This window comes from Hippocampus guttulatus, chromosome 1 (assembly GCF_054856545.1).
Source record: "Hippocampus guttulatus isolate MCC_2025c chromosome 1, RoL_Hgut_1.0, whole genome shotgun sequence".
NCBI classification, from domain to species: Eukaryota; Metazoa; Chordata; class Actinopteri; order Syngnathiformes; family Syngnathidae; genus Hippocampus; species Hippocampus guttulatus.
Window position 1 is genome coordinate 16141230 of NC_141261.1, and position 21782 is coordinate 16163011.

General features: G+C 42.0%; 1 protein-coding gene across 1 annotated transcript in view; it reads right to left on the bottom strand.

Moving 5' to 3' along the window:
* The window catches only part of LOC147210664 (cadherin-4-like), a 209991-nt gene that overhangs the window by 118021 nt on the left and 70188 nt on the right, over positions 1 to 21782 (bottom strand). The window contains exon 3 of the mRNA XM_086114441.1: positions 4357 to 4380. Coding sequence (XP_085970567.1) covers positions 4357 to 4380 — 24 coding nt within the window. The remainder of the gene's footprint in view (positions 1 to 4356; positions 4381 to 21782) is intronic.

Below are 21782 nucleotides of genomic sequence, written 5' to 3' on the forward strand. Positions count from 1 at the left end.
TAAACTCAATTGAGATAGAAAGAGCGTATGAAACCAAGTTTCTCGGATTAGTAATAGACTCAAAACTATGTTGGAAGCCACATATCGATAACGTAAAAAGAAAAATAGCCAAAACCGTAGGGATCCTCTACAAAACCAAGGAAGTGCTAAATAAGAGATCTTAGTACACATTATACACTTCATTATTATTACCATATATGACCTACTGTGTGGAAATATGGGGAAATGCCTGCAAAACAAACACACTCCCTATTCTCAACCTACAAAAAAAAAAGCAATTCGAATTATTAATAGATCAAAATATACGGAACCCACAAATCCACTATTTATCAAATTAAATACGATGAAATTTTATGACCCGGTTGACTTTAAAATCGCCCAATTAATGTACAAAGCACACAATAACCTGCTCTGCCAAAACATTCAGAAGTTTTTCGAAATTCGAGAAAGCAGCTATGATTTAAGAGGTACCAACTTATTCAAAAAACTCAAAACAAGAACAAACATCAAGCAATGAAGTGTATCTATCAAAGGTGTTAATCTGTGGAATAATCTCGAAACGGACCTGAAAATGAGTAAATCGCTTGCTGAGTTCAAAAACAAATTCAAAAAAATAGTACAAACAACCTACATCAATCAGAGTTAAAATGATAAATTCAAAACATGAAATATAATGATAAATCAGAACTAAGTTGATAAATAGAGAAAGGTATATAAATATCCATTATGAATACAAGAGAAAATTGACACAAGAGTGTCAGGGTGTGGAAGTATATAATCCCGATACAAACCAAAAGTTGAAAAAATAAGGGTAAAGTATGAGCCTTAATGGAGACTTCTTTCTTCTTACTTTTTTCTTTTCTGATTGATATAAAAATGATTTATTAGATATAAACACATAACGGGGTAGGACTAGATAAGTTTTTTACTTCTTCCTACTCCCTTGAACATAATAACTGTGTTGAATGAAGATTGATTTCTTTCTTTTTACTTTTTTTATCTACCTTATTTTCTGTCAAATTATTACTGTATATATGTTTTATGTTCAATAAACAAACAAACAAACAAACAAAACAAAAACACTGGATAAATATTGACCTAAAACGGGCAACATAGTGGACTACTTGTTGGCATTTCTGTCTCACAGTTCTGGAGTTTGTGGTTCTCATCTCTGTACCGGGCTTCCTGTGCAGAATGTTCTCCTCATGCTTATGTGGATTTTCTCCAGGTGCTCCGGCTTCTTCCCACATTCGGAGGACGTGCATGGAGGTCATTGGAAAATCTAAGTTGTCCACATGTGTGAAATATCTTATTGATCTGAAGCGTATGTCAGGGCGAATTCGTTTAATTGATGAGAGAGAATAGTGCATTCTTCGAAAGGGCTATCTGAATTATTTCCTGTCTTATATCTTGATCAAATGTTGCAGAGTTGTTGGAAAAATGTGAATCAGAGAAATAGGAAAGAAATCTGATGTTGAGCTCGTTTTGTAACATCCACTTTGCTCGCTCAACGAACCTGTCACATTCAGGTATATTCCTCTTGTCACTTTGCTATTTACTGTAGAGGCGAGGGTGTCTTGCTGAATGGGCGCCTGATGGTCGTCAGATAGCAGAACAACTCTCCGACAACTGCATCCCTTTGTATTATAGTATATGCATGCATATTAGGAGGTTGTATGGACTGGGGATGCATCCAAGTCTTGCATTTTGAGTTCTTTCCCGTTAGAGGAATTATGTGGCCTGACTTCATTAACCCTGTTAGCACAAAGCTGCTTTACCCTCACTCATGCCAGGCTTAACCTGCACACTGATAAATGCGTAGGGGAGAGAAGCAAAAGATAGGCGGATACAAAGGTGGCTGAAACTAAAGGAGCGCAGAGACAAAGGCATTTAGAACATGAGCCAAAGGTGTCAGACGAGAGTACGGAAGATGAGAAAGTGAGAAACGCGAGGGGAATGGCAGGGCATAGAGCGTGTGAACCTGAGGCAGGAGAGATGATAGCGCTCAGGGTAGCAGACGGCTTGAGAGAGATTTGGAAGAAAACAATCAATCAACTTGGATTGCGGTTGATCAATTACTCTTCTAGCACATCAACATTCCAAGTGGTTTACTGACATTCCATCAAGAGCATGTTAGAGTATTAACACTGACCTCTATGAACACACTGGCGGCCACACGGCTGCTCGAGTTTACACATGCATATGCATTTGAGCACACACGCGGATACTTGTCCTCTAGTGCATTCATTTGGTTTTCTTCTCACCAGGAACTCTCAACACTATGTCTTCTCCTGCTGCTGGCAGAGCTTTTTGGCTGGCTTAACTACGCCCACATCCCCCTGAGGGGACAGCGTGTGACGGATGGCTACGCGTGTGACTCCGATTCGATTCAGTCCATTTGATAAATTTATTGCTGGCATTTTCAAAATGAAATTAGTGGGATGTCTCAGAGAGACTGTTTTTGGAGGACAGGTGCCATAAATATGCTTCATGTGGCAGAGTGGGGGGGGGGGGGGGGCTAGCGTTCACTGCAGTTGGGGAGGGATTTCATGGTGAGGGGCCACATCGCAAAGATGCTGCAAAACTAACGAAGAAGGTCATGTTATAACAACCTCTTGTATTAATCATCTTGTTCAAGGGAGGAAAAGGAAAGGTTACTGCAAATCTGTTGATGTTAATTCAACACCACAGGCTGTTAATTTTAACACCGACAAATTGCCGATATGCGTCCACACTACACACTATTAAAGTAACATTTACGAGAGTGTTAAACGTTCAACCAACCAATAGTGAGTTACAGCAACAAATTGCAGTGCTGACAGTGCAGTAGTAATGACACTTCAGAGTCTTTAGATTAACACTAATGAGTGTTCATGCCAACACAATACAGAAAAAAACGGAGTCAGCTGGGCGACTCACCAGAATACACACAACTCATTGATGGATTTGTGTACCACACACAAGAGAGCTCCTACAAGTAAGCACATTTCAAGTAGAATGAAAAGAAAAGTCACGAAAATAAGTTTGAATAATGGTGCAGCTCGTCACTCTGGCTGCCTACGCCCGCTTTTACCAAAACATGTTAGATACTGCGTTAATGAAACTGATTGACCACGAAGCCCACGTGAGGTCACAGAAAATACAACTCTGAATGGCCAAGTGCACCACAGGAACAAAACACATACACACACACACATTTTAAAGGACTGTCAAGATGTGAACCTGAGATGAATTTTTTATTGTTGGCTCATCAATGGTGTCAGTTTTAAACAATATGAAACACAAAGTTAAGAGGCAAAACCGATTTCTTTCATGTGAGAGTTTTGGTTACTTTAGGGAAGTTAGGAAAGAGTGGCAATGTGGACTTTTAAGAGTTGTGACAAGCACACATCCATAAAGATTAATAGAGATGCATTGAGGAGTCAGTGGGCACACATTTTCTACTGTATCCATCATTCATGCTCAGGCAGACATAAAATTTATATGCACAGAGAGTCTTGTCAGATCTATTTGTTGTTGTCCAAACTCTTTTCCCCAAGGTCCCTTGTCATTTCAGCCCAGACGGCCCCCGTCAAAGTCACGTCTGTCAGGTCAGTCATGTATGGACACAAACACGATATTTTTCTCCTCAGCAATATCAAGGCGAGACTTCGAGAGTGTTTGGAAATATTTTGGACGTTACTGCAGGCGAGCTAAAAATACTCAATGGCCAACAGAGGCCAGGCCAGATATGGATGCGCAGAAGCCAATTTAAGTGAGCACTCATTCATTGTCATAGTGTCATGATGTGCGGCCTTATTTATCTTTCTCTCATTCAGAAATACATGTGAGTCCGGTGGTGGTGAGATGATATACAATATGCCAGCCCTTCAAGTTTCATCTGGCTAGCCCACATTACTTACCTTTATAGGCCCGTGTGATAGTGTTGCATACTGCCTATCATCACATATATGTGATGCACAACAGTCTGTGTGTATGGGGGAGGAGGTGGGAACTGGGGGTGAGAGATTTGGGACAAATATATTTGTATGGTCAAAAGGGAAATGCAGTAATTTGACCGCAAATTCTGGGAAATTTAGAGACCAGTTTAATATTGTGATCATGAAAGTATTTGCAGATGTTCGCATGATGTAATATCTTCCTGCATTTAGTCACATTGTAGTGGTAGAAAAAAAATGTGAGTCCTAATAAAAATGTCTTCTATTTTTTTTCTCTTCATAAAAAGCAGATGGAATTTGCATTCTCCTTTCCTCTCCAGTTTTCGTGGCTTAGCTCTCTCGCAAAGATGGAGATGCATACAGTCATACAGCATGCAAGGCACAGCAGAACAGCTAACGACTGTAAGGGCCATCTTACCTGTCTGTGATGACACACTGGCGCCTGCACAAAGAGGAGAGCACACACATGAATCAATCATACGGTAGTGTACGAACAAAATTCAGTCTTTTCATATTACTGTATTGTTGAGCCTGAATACACATCCCACACAAAAGGCACAAGCTCTCTACAGGAAAACACTAAACACCTTTTCTATATTCAAGAGGAAGCAACCAGGTGGAGGATGTGAACAAACATGTGGAAGAGTAGCCTTAAGTAGAGAGGCGAGAGTGGCCAGACCCCTGGACATCCTCGATCTCTGAAACAATTCAACCCGAGCACCCTTGGACACTGGTGAAGAGCACTGAGACACAGCAAATCAAATACTTTCGGAAAGCTGTTTTGACTCTTTTTCAAGGCCTACAATTCATTCACTGCCCACAGGATATTCTCCTGGGCAGACAATAATGCACCGCTTTTTTTGTTGTTTGTTAGGATAAAAAATGAACAGTACATTTGACGTGCTATTCTGTTACAAAATGGAGATTTTCATGTTTTGACTTCTCACGTTTGTGCCTGTGGACGAAAACCTTGTCAAAGATGCTGTAATAAGCAAAGAGAAACAGAAAGAGGAATATTGTTTACACTTCGGCAATTAAACAACACTGAAACTTTTCCCTTCATGGTTTGAGCACAAACGGCCAGAGGCATGAAAGCAGACGAGCTACAGTACATCGGGATGTATTTGCGGAATACAAGCAGGGCAGATTCAAGTTATGACTTTTGCTCCTGTAACGATGGCGTCAATTGCGCCTCTGTGCTTCTCAATTCAGTTTCTTGTGGAATTGGACTGAGCCCTTTTGACATGATGAGTTAATGAGGTGCTATTATTATTATTATTATTAGCAATAGTCGTAGTAGAATGAAAACCTGATGTGCTAGAGCAGTGGTGTTAAACATACGTCCCGTGGGCCGGCCCCGGCCCCCAAAGAGGTTCGATTAGGCCCGCAGGATCATTTAAAAGTGAAAAATGCATAAAAGACACCAAATGAATATTTTAATAAATGCAATTCATGGTGTATCCACTAGAGACACTCTTTTAATCAGAGCAGAAGACAACATTGTTTTGATCAGAGAAGAAGACAACAGCAGTGTCAGTCTGTCACTGAGACAGCAGACGCTATCAAGGGCGTGTGAATACTTTATTATTTACAGATTTAATAGCACTCTTCTTAGTTTGTAAGGTGTAGGCAGGGATTACATTTAGATTTTATATGCACGTGTAAATGGATTAAAAATTCCCTTCTTTATAAATCTCGTTTCATCTTAAAATGCATTACTATATTTTTCAATACCAATTACTTTTGGTAAGTTTTGTGCCTTTGTACGATCAGTGGGATCAGTTGCAATGCATAGATGTGAAAGATAAAAGTAAATTGCACATTTGTCTAAGGAAATCTAAGTTGCGTCATGAAATGTTTTGTAAAAGATATGTTCATTAAATTTCAACATTTTCCTCATGTTCTTGTGCTTCTTTAGACCAACACAAAGGAAAGACATGTTATTTTAGCTATTGATAGCAGAGTATGGTATAATTTTAATGGTCCGGCCCACTTGACATCTACCGAGGCCGTTTGTTGCCCACAATGTGAAATTAGTTTGACACCCCTATTCTAGAGCAAAAATGCAGGCAGATTTGGAGTCAGAGCAAAAAAAATGCACCTAGAAAAGTTGAGTTACATCTCCATTTAAAAAATGTAGATGAAAAATGTTGACCGCTGTTGTTTGTCACATAAAAGCAAAGCAATCCTTATCACCCAAAGAAAATCCTTGTTATTTTCCCTTGACGCCAACATACTTTTACCATTTCACCACCCTTAAAATACTGAATAGGGTGGTGGAATGCTGAGCACACCTGTCCAGTTCAGGTTACACCCTGCCTCCCTTAGCTGGGAATGACTTCATTCAGCTAATGAGCGTATTTGATAACTCACCCATTTTTAATATGCTTAGATTTATATTTTATAATTTATATTTATTTATATACAGTACTCTTTGTTGTTCTATTTCCCCCTTTCATAATGATTTGGATTGGATTGGATTGGATACAACTTTATTGTCAAATGTTGCTGCTGTAAATTGGGAATGTCTCCATTGTGAGACAAATAAAGGTTTTCTTATGCGATAAAGATCACGGAGGGATGGATGCCACTCAACATGTGAGGCCCAGTCAGATGGATCCAGTGGTGCACCACAAAACTGTCTCCAAACATGTCAGACAAAGCCAAATCTTGTGCAGTTGGCCCCTTTTGTGAAGAAAAAAATGTGAAGAACTGTCAAAGTCATTGCCATGCCCTGAAAGCACTTCCTTCTCCTCGTAGTTCCAGTTTGTCGCGTCATAGTGAAGGCGCCACACTTCACAGCTAGAGCAGCAACATAAAGTGAATGGATTTAGAGCCTAATTTGAAGTGAATGTGTGAGTGACGTCCTGATTTGCCTGCGTGCCCACGGCGGGACCCTCGTGACTTGGAGTATTATGTAAAGTAGACCATATGCCAGCGCAGGTTTCCACATCCCAAAGGATGCATGCAAGCCAAACAACGTTTCAGCAAGCCTCAAGATGGAAAAGTTTTTACCTAATTTGGAAACGAAGAGGAATAAAAATACCCTGACTGTTTTGTGTCTTTGTAAAACAGGAATCAGACCCATATGATATCGAATTAAGTCAAAGAGCATACTAATACTGTACATAGCCCTGGTCTTATTTTCTTCAATCAGACAGCTCATCAGTAGTTCGAGCATATTCATTTAGAAATGTACAATATTCATGACCCATCAAAATATCTTCAATCAACCCAATGAAAGTTGACACAAAGAAAGCCACCAAATATGGGAGTATCACATTGAAACATGAAAAAGTGTCAAGCAGCAATTGCACTAATTACATACGTGGGATTCTAATGCATCAGAATGTGTGTATTCACTGGTTGGATAATCAAATGCTCAAAGCACTGCCAGGCCAAATTAGCGCTGACTGACAACCACCGGGAAACTGTTGCAGTGAATTAGGGAGGCACTTGCACAACGCCAGCAGCTCTGACTTTTATTTTGGAAAGACACTGTAACAAGTATTAAATCTATTCGTGAGAGACCAGTTGAACCAAAGATGGTTTACACCGGTACAAGTGCATCAGCTAATTAGTGAGCTAATTATAATCAAACACTTGTTTTCATCCCTTTAAATCAGGACTCGGGAACCTTTGGCTCTTTTGATGATTGCATCTGGCTCGCAGATAAAACAAAATATTCTCGCTTGTTTAATCCATCCATCGACCTTTCACTGCTCGTGTCTTGTTCAGGGCTGCGGTTGGCTGCAATTGGATGATGCTGGCCTACGTCGGCCATTGCTGAGTAACAGGTAAACGCCCCCTTTTGAATCAGCCCGCTTGGTCATTAGCTCAAAACTAATCCTTCAACGAATAAGATGGTGAAAAGAAAAAAAGATGACGAGTATGGTACACTTCAGGACGAATGGGCCAAAGGATTCCCCTTTGTGGAGAGAACAGGTTCTGCGGTGTGTCTAATTTGCAATGACAAAATACAACCGATGAAACGGACGAATGTGAAGCGGCACTTTGACACGCGCCATGCTACTTTCTCATCAAAATACCCTGTGGAAGACAGCCGAAAGCTACTGAGCAAGGTGCAAGCTAGCCAGCAGCAACTCCGCTTACGGACCAGGCAAGCTGACTATAATTCCGCAAGCTTTGTTTAACCATCGTAAGGAACGGAAAACCTTCATTTTAATGGTGAGTATTATAACAAAATTATTTAAAAGAATACATTCAGAGGCTTATTATACTGACATTTTGTTGAATTCACTTTTAAAATAGTTATATGTGTATATATATATATATATATATATAAAAATATGTGTGTGTGTGTGTGTGTGTGTGTGTGTGTGTGTGTGTGTGTGTGCGTGCGTGTATGGCTCTATCCAAATATTTTGCTTTCATGGCTCTATGGTTCACTAATAAGGATGAATAACATACATAACCAAGGGTTCTCCAATGTTTTCCCCACTGTAACTTTGATTGCCGTGGACAGTTTTTGACAAGCCAAAACATATTTGTGAGGATCGCAAGACTGGGTGAGTCCATTCTGGAGCCGGAGCCTAACAAGGCTGAGATCCCAGCCACAATCACACACCACCTATGAGATCGGAGTCAGCAAGGTGAAGAACCACAAAACTGATAGCCTGAGATGGATTTGTGACACTGCAGCTGTCTTGTCATACATCTGGCTCCCTCACATTTGTACACTGAGCAATATATATAACCCAGTAAAACACGTAGTGCTGTATTGTTCAGAACGCTTTGTACTAAAGTAGAAGATGACTGTAATCAGCACGGTGTCAGCCCCCCCCCCCCCCCCACCCACATTTACATGGATGTCGTCTGTGAAAACATGCACATCAAATCACAGCAAATAAGCTCACTCTTCTTTTGCCACTAATGATGTTTTCTTTCTACTTTTATCTAAATGAAAAATGGGAACCTGCACAAGAGCAGATTTAATCTTATCGTGTGAGGAGTCATGATCACTCGCAGTGATGAGAAGTAGCACATTTATTAGATGTGGCCAATGTTTGCCTCGTCCTTCTTCTCTTCTCCATCCCTCCGAATCTGTTTTGTAGGCTTGTCTGTAAAGAGCACTCACTTATCTGCTACAAATTCTCGGCATAAAAAGAAAAGTGGAAATAATGACACGTTTGATTGAATTCTTTAATGTAGAGGTTCAAGGGTCTGCTCACCCCATTTGGTTGTGAACCTCTGAAAAAAAAAAGGCAGGTACAACAGTATGGAATAGAAAAAGTTTCTGAAGCCTTGACTGGTCTTCATGTGCACATAAGTGTCGCTAAAGTCATATTTTGAATTTAAAACAATTCGGAAAAAACAAAACCTCTTGAGAACAAAACGTGCACAGCCATCAGTGTGACTAAAGCAACACATTTTCACCGGTGCAATTGCCAAACACAGACAGACAAAGGCAGCTTGTCGCTGCATTTAGTCAAGACCATTTTATACATTTTGAGAGTGACTTCAGGTTACCAGTGTCCAAAAAGGAAAGTCTGTCAAAGTGTTGGACAAAAGCACATTTTAAAATGGACTTTATGGAAGAGTAAATTCCAATACTGGCCTCTCTTTGCTTCTTTTTCAAATAACAGTGCAGTTTCCCTGGAGGCAAACAAGGTCTATATTTGTACAAACTGTGGAGAGCAACACACTCACGTTACCTTTTGTAAGGGAATACTGTTGTCTTGCTCATTACATACTAATGAGTTGTCTATTAATGAAAATGGAAAGCATTTATTTTGTGAGCACAAAGGTTTCAGATGGATTAATTACTGCACTACAGCAGCAAAATGAAAACAGCAAGTGCGGCATCAGTCTTGTGTGGCACATTAGCCATTAGCCAACTGTTATCGACGGCTGGCAAATGGGCCCGTGTGACTCAACGAGGAGCAGAAACTCTTTCTACCAGGATGCAAACTTCACCAGAAGTGCACTTTGGTCACACTGTGAATTACGAGATGCATTTGCACACATTTATTCAAAAGAAACCACGTTTGCTTCAGTGTGGTGTTAAGACTGCTCAAACCACAGTGACGGCATCATCATCGTTGTTTGAAATCACGGCAGTATTGTGTGGTTTGATTAGCCTTTAAACTCGTGCTTCGATATTCACCGGTCCCTGACGGAATTAATGCTGACTGAGGAGAGGGACACAGTCGGAGAAAGAAAACAAAAATGAACAGAGCCATGCTGCAACTACCGCTCATTCTGCATTTGGACAAGTTGATTTGTTTTATGCATAGTGATATGTTAAAAAAATATATTTAAAAAAAAGAAACAAAGTAAAATGCATCTTATTTTGAAATCATGAAGTCTTACTTTGCAAGTATAATAATCCGGAATTTTATCTGGATAGATATTTGTTCATGTTATTTTAGAATTGAGTTGAGTGCGCCTTAGGCATTCTCTAATGTTAATTTGTCTGTCGAGCATTTCGCCTTGGAATCCGAATCAATCTAATAGCCTGCAAACAGCTTGAGATCCCATTGGGCTGTCCTTGGAGAGGTCGGTCAGCAGGAAGGGGTTCTGGGAGGATGCCTAGGCTCTGGTCGCCTCAACAGATGGTTCTTGATCAGATATTAGAGTCCGGGCTGTGGGGTCATTGAGCTACGAGTGTTCAGCTCTGCCCGAGAGAGCTACCCCTTTTAAACCTCCTTGCTATAGCTCGGCTTCTGGTGCCAGGCCATTGGCTCTGAGTTCTGGCCAGACTGCTTGGGCGCAGCGATGATGACAGACTGCAGTCCTTAAACTGAGTGGAACATAACGGTGGCTGCAAAAACCTACTTGCACTTTGTCTGTCGGTGATGGGCCATTCTGATTGGAAAATAATCGCGATGATGTTCCAACCTTGAATGAATGGATCTATTGCACACGGTGTCTTGTTTTGTGTAGGAAATGCGCTTTATAAATAGAACTGCCTTACCTTGACTTGCCGATTGCTCATCATGTACAAGGACAGATGAGTACATTTAGAAAACTGTCGCATTAGTCTCATATTGAACAATTTCTTTTGGGAGCATAACAAACTAAATCCTACTTATACTGCACATCCATTAATCTGCGGCCTCCTCCTTTAATAAAGCCATAGGGAAAGAACGAGTGGGAAAGGGGGGCGGGGGATCAACACCCCCTGAGCGTTGTTTTGGCTTACCCTGTGCCACTGGCAGTCTAAACCCAAATAGCTTTAGATATGACCTTCACTTACAGTTACCACCCCTCCGTAAAACAGGCAAGGCACCCTCTCTCCTCTTTCACATGAACGCTGAATTTTGAACGCATTCACAGCATATTTCATGAATTGTATGTAATATACAGTCAGCTCACTCACACACATTTGTCTTTGCGACACACGTCTCTGCCTTCATCACCGTGTCTCATTGGCAGGTACGTCACTGTGTAAATAGAGCATTTTTTTGCAGATTATTGTAATACATTTCACAAGAGTGAAATAACATTTCTAGGAAGAGTGACTATCGGGGACCTTCCGATTCACTTTCTTATTTTACAAAACAGTTTGCGTGAAATATTAAAAGAGCAAAAATTATGAAAATGTCAACACAAAGATGATTCTGTCTGGATTGTGTTTTAGTTCCAGCTGGAGTGAGGGGCGTTTCCCTCCAGCAGGTGGACCTGTGCCACATTTCCCCCAATAAGCCTGGTTCTGTATTTAAGGACTGACAAGCTGCCTGTTCCTTGATTTTTGACCTTGCTCGCTGATGTGCTTCAAGTGTGATTTCCTAGACCTTTCGATACAATTCATAATCCCTCTTGTTTTGTTCATAGATCCTTGTCTGTTCGTGTTTTTGTTATTCTGTTATTGCTCTATGTTTTCGAGTTATTGAACTTTTGGATATTTCGCTTGTGTTCTCTCGGTGTTCTATTGAACCTTGCATTATCAAGCACGTTTTGTTTCATGCATTGTTTGCCTGGCTCCTTGTGACCAGTGATTTCAGTGTGATTTAATAAATATTTTTGCAATTGCACCTTGTCTGAGCCTGCATTTTTGGAATTGAAAAATATTAGTCAGAACTTGACAACATGGATCAGCTGTTCAGAACCAGAGACACAAAAGGAAAATAAAGGGCTTGAAAGTCTTTTGTAATCGACATTTTGAGAGCGTGTGCAGCAACAAAATAACAATAATGATCCTCTTGAGGGCAGACATTATGCAGTATTTGCACCAGAGGTGAAATGTTGCATTTTTCACAAAATGTTTACTGCATTGCTTAATAATAAAACAAACCACAAAAATATTCAATACATGACTTCTCATTTTCACCCTTGGTGGTTTCTTTAAAACCTCAATAACAATATGAATAGGATCACGGGTGGAGAAAAGCCACAGGAAACATTGGATTATTGATTTTTTTTTTCCAACCTCATCCGACAAAAATATTCTACAGCACTTTGAGCTTTTATTGAAGCCGGTGCAAATGTAATGCATAACATTTAGTCTACGTTTAAAAGTAGGGAACCCTCAACTTGTTGTCACCCAATAATAGAGAGAAATTGTAAATGTGAAAGCACTGAAATTGTTCTTTTAAAGTTAAGTTTCTTTAAAACATGGTTTTATTATGGTGTTTATTTTTGCGGTATCAACCAAAAAGGTCTGGACAAATTATTGACTGATTGGAATTATTTATTGGCGTCTGTTGTTTTCGACATGAAATGTTTTTTTTGGGGTGTGAACATGGGTTTTTCTGAGACTGGTGACATTCGTTTTGAACCAGACTACTATAATATATTTGGCTCCAAGAACTTGATGTAACTCATATGACTGGGTGGTGCAATTCACATGCAAGTTATGCAGAAAGCGAGCTCGTCGGTGAGCGCAGCTAAATCCATCATAATGGATGATATAAAATCTAAATTAGCCAGTGGAATGTGATCTTGTGATGGTGGGGAAAATGTCCTATTTAGGAATTGTTTGGTGTACATGTTTAAAACAGAGAAACCAACAAACTCATGCAAGACACCACAGATGTTGTGAGCACACTTGGAGTGTTTTTTTTCTTTTGTTTAGTACTTGTCACCTTTTATTGAATTTTAAAATGATTATGAATACTATTTTCATTTCATTTGCTTTTGTCAGCAGCTGTTGCTAAAGCTCAGAGAAAACATTTTGTCATCAAAGACATCTGCAGAACCTTGAACAGCTTTTTACCTTGGTATGGATGCTCTACAACAGCATAACTATAAAACTTTTACTTGCTTGAAAGTTTGATTAGTTTGTCATGACAAACGAGTGAATAAGGTAAGAGTGGTCACTAAGTGAAAAATCTATTCATTTCAAGCCTATACAGCTGTACTGAGATCATTTGGTGATAGCTGCTGTTTTTTCATCAGTTACATCTCACAAAGACATCTTAGCATTTGTTCCAATACCCTTGAAAATCTTATCTGTGTTCACTATCAGTAACGGTCATTACTGAAACATTAAAGAAGGCTACTTGAAACTTCTGGCTTGTAAAAACTGGGGAAAAAAAACAACTATCTTTAATGCATTCCGAACCACTTGCTGTATCTTGTCGCCAGTTATTGACTGGGCTTTGTATATGCAATTCTTATTCTTCAAGCCTTTCTCATTGCACGCCGTCATCTACATAACGGGATATGTGTGTGTGTGGGGTGTATGTATATATATTAAAAAATCCTCGTCTCACCCCCCCCCTCGGGTGGTGTCCGTCCCTCATTCAGCTCGGGTCCTCTACCAGAGGCCAGGAAGCTTGAGGGTTCTGCGCAGTATCCTTGCTGTTCCCAGCACTGCACATTTCTGGACTGAGATGTCCGATGTTGTTCCCGGGATCTGTTGCAACCACTCATCTAGTTTGGGGGTCACTGCCCCGAGTGCTCCGACCACCACAGGCACGACTGTCACCTTTACCTTCCAGGCTCTCTCCAGCTCCTCTCTGAGCCCTTGGTATTTCTCGAGTTTCTCGTGTTCCTTCTTTCTGATGTTTCCATCACTTGGGACCGCTACATCCACTACAACGGCTTTCCCTTTTCAACGGCCCTTTATCTATGATCACGATATCTGGTTGGTTCGCCATTACCATCTTGTCAGTCTGGATCTGGAAGTCCCACAGGATCTTCGCTCTGTCATTCTCCACTACCTTCGGAGGTGTTTCCCATTTTGACCTTGGGGTTTCCAGTCCATACTCCGCACAGATGTTTCGGTAGACTATGCCAGCCACCTGGTTATGGCGTTCCATGTAGGCTTTCCCTGCCAGCATCTTACACCCTGCAGTTATGTGTTGGATCGTCTCAGGTGCCTCTTTGCACAACCTACACCTTGGGTCTTGTCTGGTGTGGTATATCTGGGCCTCAATGGCCCTGGTGCTCAGGGCCTGCTCCTGAGCAGCCAGGATGAGTGCCTCTGTGCTGTCCTTCAGGCCAGCCCTCTCTAGCCACTGATAGGACTTCTTGAGATCGACCACTTCAGTTATGGTCCGGTGGTACATCCCGTGTAGGGGCTTGTCCTCCCATGATGGGCCCTCTTCCAGCGCCTTATCTTCTGTTTCCCATTGTCTGAGACATTCTCTGAGTACGTCATCCGTTGGAGCCTTCTCCTTGATGTATTCATGGAGCTTGGATGTTTCATCCTGGACAGTGGCTCTCACACTCACTAGTCCCCGGCCTCCTTCCTTTCGTCTTGCGTACAGTCTCAGGGTGCTGGATTTGGGATGGAACCCTCCATGCATGGTTAGGAGCTTTCGGGTCTTAACGTCCGTGGTCTGAATCTCTTCCTTTGGCCACCTTATTATTCCTGCAGGGTATCTGATCACTGGCAGGGCATAGCTGTTTATTGCCCGGGTCTTATTCTTGCCATTGAGCTGGCTTCTTAGGACTTGCCTCACTCGCTGGAGGTATTTGGCCGTAGTCGCTTTCCTTGTTGCCAGTTCGAGGTTGCCATTGGCTTGTGGTATACCGAGGTACTTGTAGCTGTCCTCAATGTCTGCTATTGTTCCTTCAGGGAGTGAGACCCCTTCAGTGCGGACTACCTTCCCTCTCTTAGTCACCATCCGACTACATTTCTCAAGCCCGAATGACATCCCGATGTCGCTGCTGTAGATCCTGGTTGTGTGGATCAGGGAGTCTATGTCCCTTTCGCTCTTAGCATACAGCTTTATGTCATCCATGTAGAGGAGGTGACTGATTGTAGCTCCATTTCTGAGGCGGTATCCATAGCCTGTCTTGGTGATTACTTGGCTTAGGGGGTTCAGTCCTATGCAGAACAGCAGTGGGGAGAGTGCATCACCTTGGTATATGCTACATTTGATGGACACTTGGGTAAGTGGCTTGCCATTGGCTTCAAGTGTGGTTTTCCACATCCTCATCGAGTTCGCAACGAAGGCTCTTAGGGTCCTGTTCACCTTATGCATTCAGTGATCCATGTATGTGGCTTTGAGTCATAGGCTTTCTTGTAATCAATCCAGGCTGTGCACAGGTTGGTACGTCGGGACCTGCAGTCTTGTGCGACTGTTCTGTCAACCAGGAGCTGATGTTTGGCTCTTCTGGTATCTCTACCAATGCCCTTCTGTGCTTTGCTCATGTATTGATCCATGTGTCCACTTATCTTAGCCGCAATGATGCCTGACATGAGCTTCCATGTTGTGGAGAGACAGGTTATTGGCCGATAGTTGGATGGGACTGCACCCTTTGAGGGATCCTTCATGATCAGGATCGTTCGCCCTTCGGTTAGCCATCCTGGGTGAGTACCATCCCTCAGCAGCTGGTTCATTTGTGCTGCTAGGTGCTCATGGAGTGCTGTGAGTTTCTTTAGCCAGTAGGTGTGGACCATGTCCGGGCCTGGTGCTGTCCAGTTCTTCATATCTGAGACCCTTTCCTGTATGTCTGCCACTGTTATGGTAACTGGGTTCTGTTCAGGGAGGTGTCTGTGCTCCTCTCTCAGGGTCACCAGCCATTGTGCACTGCTGTTATGTGCAACCTCCTTCTCCCATATGCCTTTCCAGTACCTTTCAGTTTCCAGTCTTGGTGGGTCAGCTCTGTTGTTAGGACCCTGCCACTGAGCGTACACTTTTGCAGGTTGTGTTGCGAACAGCCTGTTTATTCGTCTGGCCTCATTCTCTTTCGTGTACCGCTTTAGGTGGCTGGACAAGGCTTGGAGCCTTTGTTTGGCAGTTTTGAGTGCTTCAGGTATGGTCATCTGGATGTACCTGTCGGGTATTGGCCTTTTCATCACACCTCTCTGGGCCTCCGTCAATTGACTCACATCTTTCCGAGCCGCCTTGATCTTAGCCTCCAACCGTCTTTTCCATGGTGGGTAACGTATCTCATGGCTTCCATGGTTGCTCTTATAGCCAAGCATCTCAAGGATCACTGATGCTGAAGCGTATATCAGCTCATTGGTTTCCGTGATCGTTAGGGTAGGGATCGTCCTCAGTGCTGCATTCACACTTTCCATGAGACTTTCAGGTGGTACTTCACATAGCCGTTGTAATCGGTTTCTAGGTTGCCCAGCTTTCATTCTCGCCATGATCTTCGCTTTCAGGTCAGTTGCTGCCTCGCTCAGCATTTCATTCATTGGGGCTGGCCTCCCAATCTCATCATCTGCATTCGCTCCCAATCTCTGGTATGACCTCCTCCTCTGATCTGGCAGCCTGGGGCCCTTCACCATGGAACCTGCGTTGTACCTCATCAATCTCAAGTTGTGACAGCAGTTGCCGTTTGTGGATGTTGGAACACTGAGCTACTAGTTGTTTCGTGGTCAACCGTGACTGTGGGTTTCGAAGTAACCATTTAGCCCACATTCTCTGCATGTAACGACTAGGGTTGCTTGAGTAGTAGCATTCCAACAGAGCCATGTTATCGCATCTCGCCCATCTCCGCTTTGTTCCAGTAGCCCATTTTTCATCAAGGTGCTCTGGTTCCCCAGCACCTGACGCAGACCTTGTTTGGCCGGGCGACGTCTGAGCCGGCATATCATTCATTTTATTGTCTGTCATCATTGTATGAGGTAGGCATTAGCGTGAAGGATCTTGCCCAAGGACCCACACTGGATGGTGTTATGTGCTCATTTTTTTTGGGGGGGGGGCATTCACATGACGGGTAAGAAAAATGCGGAGTGTGTTGTAAAAATATTTCCTCAGAAACATGTTTTCAAACAATTTACATTGGATTTCGTTCAACAAAGGACACATGCACGCTTCAGAAATTCAAGTATGCTGCACCAACACTTGAAAACATCAACACAGCATTTTATGAAAATTATATTTATTCACAAGATTAAATGATCACAGGCGGTCCGGTAGTCCAGTGGTTAGCACGTCGACTTCACAGTGCAGAGGTACCGGGTTCAATTCCAGCTCCGGCCTCCCTGTGTGGAGTTTGCATGTTCTCCCCGGGCCTGCGTGGGTTTTCTCCGGGTCCTCCGGTTTCCTCCCACATTCCAAAAACATGCATGGCAGGCTGATTGAACTCTCTAAAATTGTCCCTAGGTGTGAATGTGAGCGTGGATGGTTGTTTGTCTATGTGTGCCCTGCGATTGGCTGGCAACCGATTCAGGGTGTCCCCCGCCTACTGCCCGAAGACAGCTGGGATAGGCTCCAGCACCCCCCGCGACCCTAGTGAGGATTAAGCGGTTCGGAAAATGGATGGATGGATGGATAAATGATCACACACACTTTTACTGTACCAGCTTGTCCAGAATTACAGAGGCATCGAAAGCCTTAAAGCTAATGACAAATTGTATCAACAGAACTCGCCACGTTGACCATCGAGCTCCTCGTTGCCAGACGCTGAGACAACGTTGTCATTAGGAGGGTTGTGGCAAACGCAATTAGCAGCACTCTCATTGCTCCCGCAACTTAGCGCAACAAGCAAATGGGCATTTTAATGAAGAAAAGATCGGAATATGCACAACAGGGCCTGAATGAAAGAATCAGGAAACGAATACTGTACTTCAAATTTGACAGGGGAAAACTTTTACCGATTCACTATTCAGGAAATCATCTACTTGTGTCTGTTTTTATTTTTATTTTTTGAACCATCCTATGTTATTCGTTGAAAAACTAACCTAAGATAGTTTCCGCTTTATCGATTACGCCCTGAGATGCCACAAAGTAACTTCAAAATCCTGAAATGGGTAATTAGTGTGAAAATCAATCTGAGCTCGATGTACTCTGTGAACTATGAGGATAAGCAGGGGCGAGAATGGATGGATGTTGGATATGTAATAATATTGCTCATTGTATTTAATTTCAAAGGAAAAAAATATTTTCAATGCATCTACAAAAAAAAAAAAAGTCCGAATGCCAACTAAGAATATATCTTTTCAGACGCCATGACATTATTAGACTTCAAAGGATGTAAGCTGTCCTTGTGAGGCATTTCACTCCCTTTCGCAATGGCGTTGGTGACAAGATGCATTATGGCAAAGAAGAACAGGGTCCTGGCTGAAAGAATGATCGTCATTGCCATCACACGGCAGACTTTCAGCAGGTCTCCTTGGAGATAAGAACAAGCCGTTTCTCCTCAGCACACTGCTGTCAGGGTCACAGTTCTGATTATGGCCGTTGATATTTCTTTACTCAGTCCTTCATTTCCACCCTAGTTTAATCAACAAATAGGACAGCACACCATTCCCACTTCCCGAACAATTTTAGTTGAGCAGTCAAGACGGCACGAGTCCTAACATGGGTGTCGTTTACGATCCGCTTAAATTAGGCTTTTTCGCATGCTGCAGAGGTCGGCGATGAGATTTGTGTGTGTGTGTGTGTGTGTGTGTGTGTTTTATTAAAAAACATGTTCTTCATGGTTTATGAGTGCACATTCATTAATTGTGCTGTGTGCTAAAATATAAGTAACATCCTCGGCCCATTTTTTTTCGGGTCACAAATCTCGATTTGATTATATGTTCTATTTTGATAGGAAGGTTGTTTGCATTTTTTATGGTAACATTTAAGAAACATTTAACTTTGAGCTTTTAACGTTACGAGCTGATGTTTGGAAAGGTGTGATACTGGTTTGGTAGCCACCGTGTGCATGTCTGATGTTGCTCACTATGGTCCAAGGAATGCTCTTGGGGTTTATGAATACGCAAATTAGAGAGAACTTTGGTTCAGAGGTATGTAAATACCAACAAGTAGACGACTGCAGCTCACACTAGTATGTAGGGAAAGGCCGACGCTGAAGACATTGGGCGCAGATATCATAGGTTGGATTTTCTTTCAGGCTGTCAATAAGCTACAAAGACATTCTCAGTAACCTTACAGTACATTTGATGAAAAAAGAATTCTAAATGAGACACCAGTCATTGCGGTTTCCAGCAAAGGTACATGCCATTTGCTCACCCAGCTGTCAAAGTTGTTCATGAGAATTTAACCTGCAAATTTGTATTTTCTATGTCGGTCCTAATTTAGGGCCAGAAATTATTATTTGGTGTCACTATTTCATCGATATTGTGGCCACAAGAAAAAAAAAATCCCATGTCACGTGTCTTGCTCTGTCGATATTCGTGGAGCTATTTTCTGCAGCCTTTTTTCCCTCAAAGCACACAATTGAAGGAAATCCTAATGTGAGAATGTGGTCCACCTCAACTTCCCCATCCATGGTTTAGCGTTGTTTCTCTGCCCTCAATTATTTTGTTATCCTATTTTTTGATTGAGTAAAGTGACACACTTAAAATGTAATTAAGCACCTTCGGTAGTAAAATTAACAAAATACATTTTCAACATTCCTGATCCTGACTTATTTTACTGGCCGTTCTCATTTTGGGGAACATGCAGTCCTTAAAAGTGCAAAAGCACAACTGAATACAATGTTTTTGGATTGTGTGAGGAAATCGCAATAGCTGGAGAAAACCCACGGAGGCACGAGGAGAACATGCAACCTCAGGAAGAGCGGAGCCGGATTCAAACCCATGACCCCCTGCACTGTGAGGCAGACGCGCTAAGCAGTCAACCACTGGAGTGGTTACCTGTCAATCACAGGACACACAAAGAGACAGACAACCATTCACACTCACATTCTCATGGGGGGAAGTCTGAACCAAAGCTGCCTGCATCAAAGTGCATCTCTAAATTGAATACTGTCTGTTAGTATGCATGCACACACACACACACATTAGTGCACACTTCTGTCCTGGTAAATGATACTTTATATGTGAAGGAAGCAATCCCACATGTCCCTGTGCAGACGATTTAATGTTTTTTTCCAAACTTTCATCTCTTCCGTTTTCACGCATCCAAATCTGAAAAACATGCAGCGAAGCATATTGTACTTGTGCAAATTCATATCTTCCAATACACAGGTATATATGCACACACACTAACTCTGCAGCACCTCGTTAGAATTTAATCATTTCAGTCAAGCGTCACATTGCATGTTCAACAAAGTGTATCACCCTCTTTTTTCTCTGCATTTCCTTTAAATAGCGAAGAATTTATATATATATACTGTATATATATATTTAAATACTTAGCTACTTAAAGCAAATACAGTATATAAGTGCGTGTGTGTGTGTGTGTGTGTGTATACACACGCATTTGCACCACTGTGTCGACAGCCAGGCACTGTGTCTACTTGGTATTTTTGTTTCCACAGTGATTGTATGACGTTGGCAAGACCTTTTCCTGTTGATTGATGGATCCTAAACACAACAGCCACGATGGCTCACAGATTGATTTTCTCGGGTTGCTTCGAGCAGTAATATGTTTTGTTTTTTTTCCCTGAGTGCTGACCTCCCTCCTTCTGTACCTTTTACAATTCCAATATTTTACATATCCTCATTTCTGGCTGCATTAAACAATGTCCTTTCAGTGGAAAGGGCACATACCTGACATGCCAGATGTTTTGTTGCACAGATCCAACCATGGAAAAGCCAACAGACAAGCGAGCTGAACATCGGGCTGTTTTTGTGCAAGTCCAACAGTATAGCGTATAAATCTGCATGGAGGTGGGTTAGACCAAGTCTCATTTATGAGTATGATTTTGCAGGCCTTCACGTTTTCTGCTCGGATAGACAATAACAGGCATTGAGTGCTGTAAGATTTGACGATGCATGCCATGAAATTCCTTTCTTACCTCCCCCGTCGGGCTGATCAACAAACCTCAATTCCAATTAAGTATAAGCATGTAAAATGTAAATAAAACAAATGGCAATTTTACACAATGTCCCAACTTCAATGGAATCGGGGTTTGTACATGCCATGAACGTAATCTTCAAACGAAGTTGCCATTAATATTTTAGGCAGGGAAAGGTGCATCTCAAGTGCATGCTGCAAGGCAGTAATGGGGAGCCTGTTCATTTTGAAGTGGTAATGGGGTTAACGTGCGTGTAATTTCATGCCGATAGCGGATGTGGAAGAGTGCCACACCTGAGTGCCTTGGATAAGAAAGTGGGACCAGATTCTTGCCTTGTGGCACTGCTCACCAGCCATGTTATCTAGTGGCTGATAAAGACGCAGGTGTGATGCGAAAGCAGGATACTTAAAATTGCAAGAAAAAGGAATGTCCTTTAAAGCATAACGAGATACAACATGAGCTGTCCAAATAGTGAAGTGGAGTCAATTATCACCCGTTTGATCAGAGAAACTATTTAAATCAGGATTGTTGTTTTGTTTTTTTTTTTGAAAAAGGGGATGCTAAAATCTCTGTTTTGAAGTCCTATTTTGATGCCACTGCTGTCATCAGCAGAATAACTGTACATGCTGCCCCACCCCTTTCATGACATTGTTCTGAAGTTGGTTGTTTCGCGCATCACCTACAAAATAGTCATGAACAGTTGTTGTCACTCGGCAGACTAGTCCCAATGTGTCACCCCAGTTGAACACCTCCAGCATTTTTGGGATATTTTCTCATGTATACAGT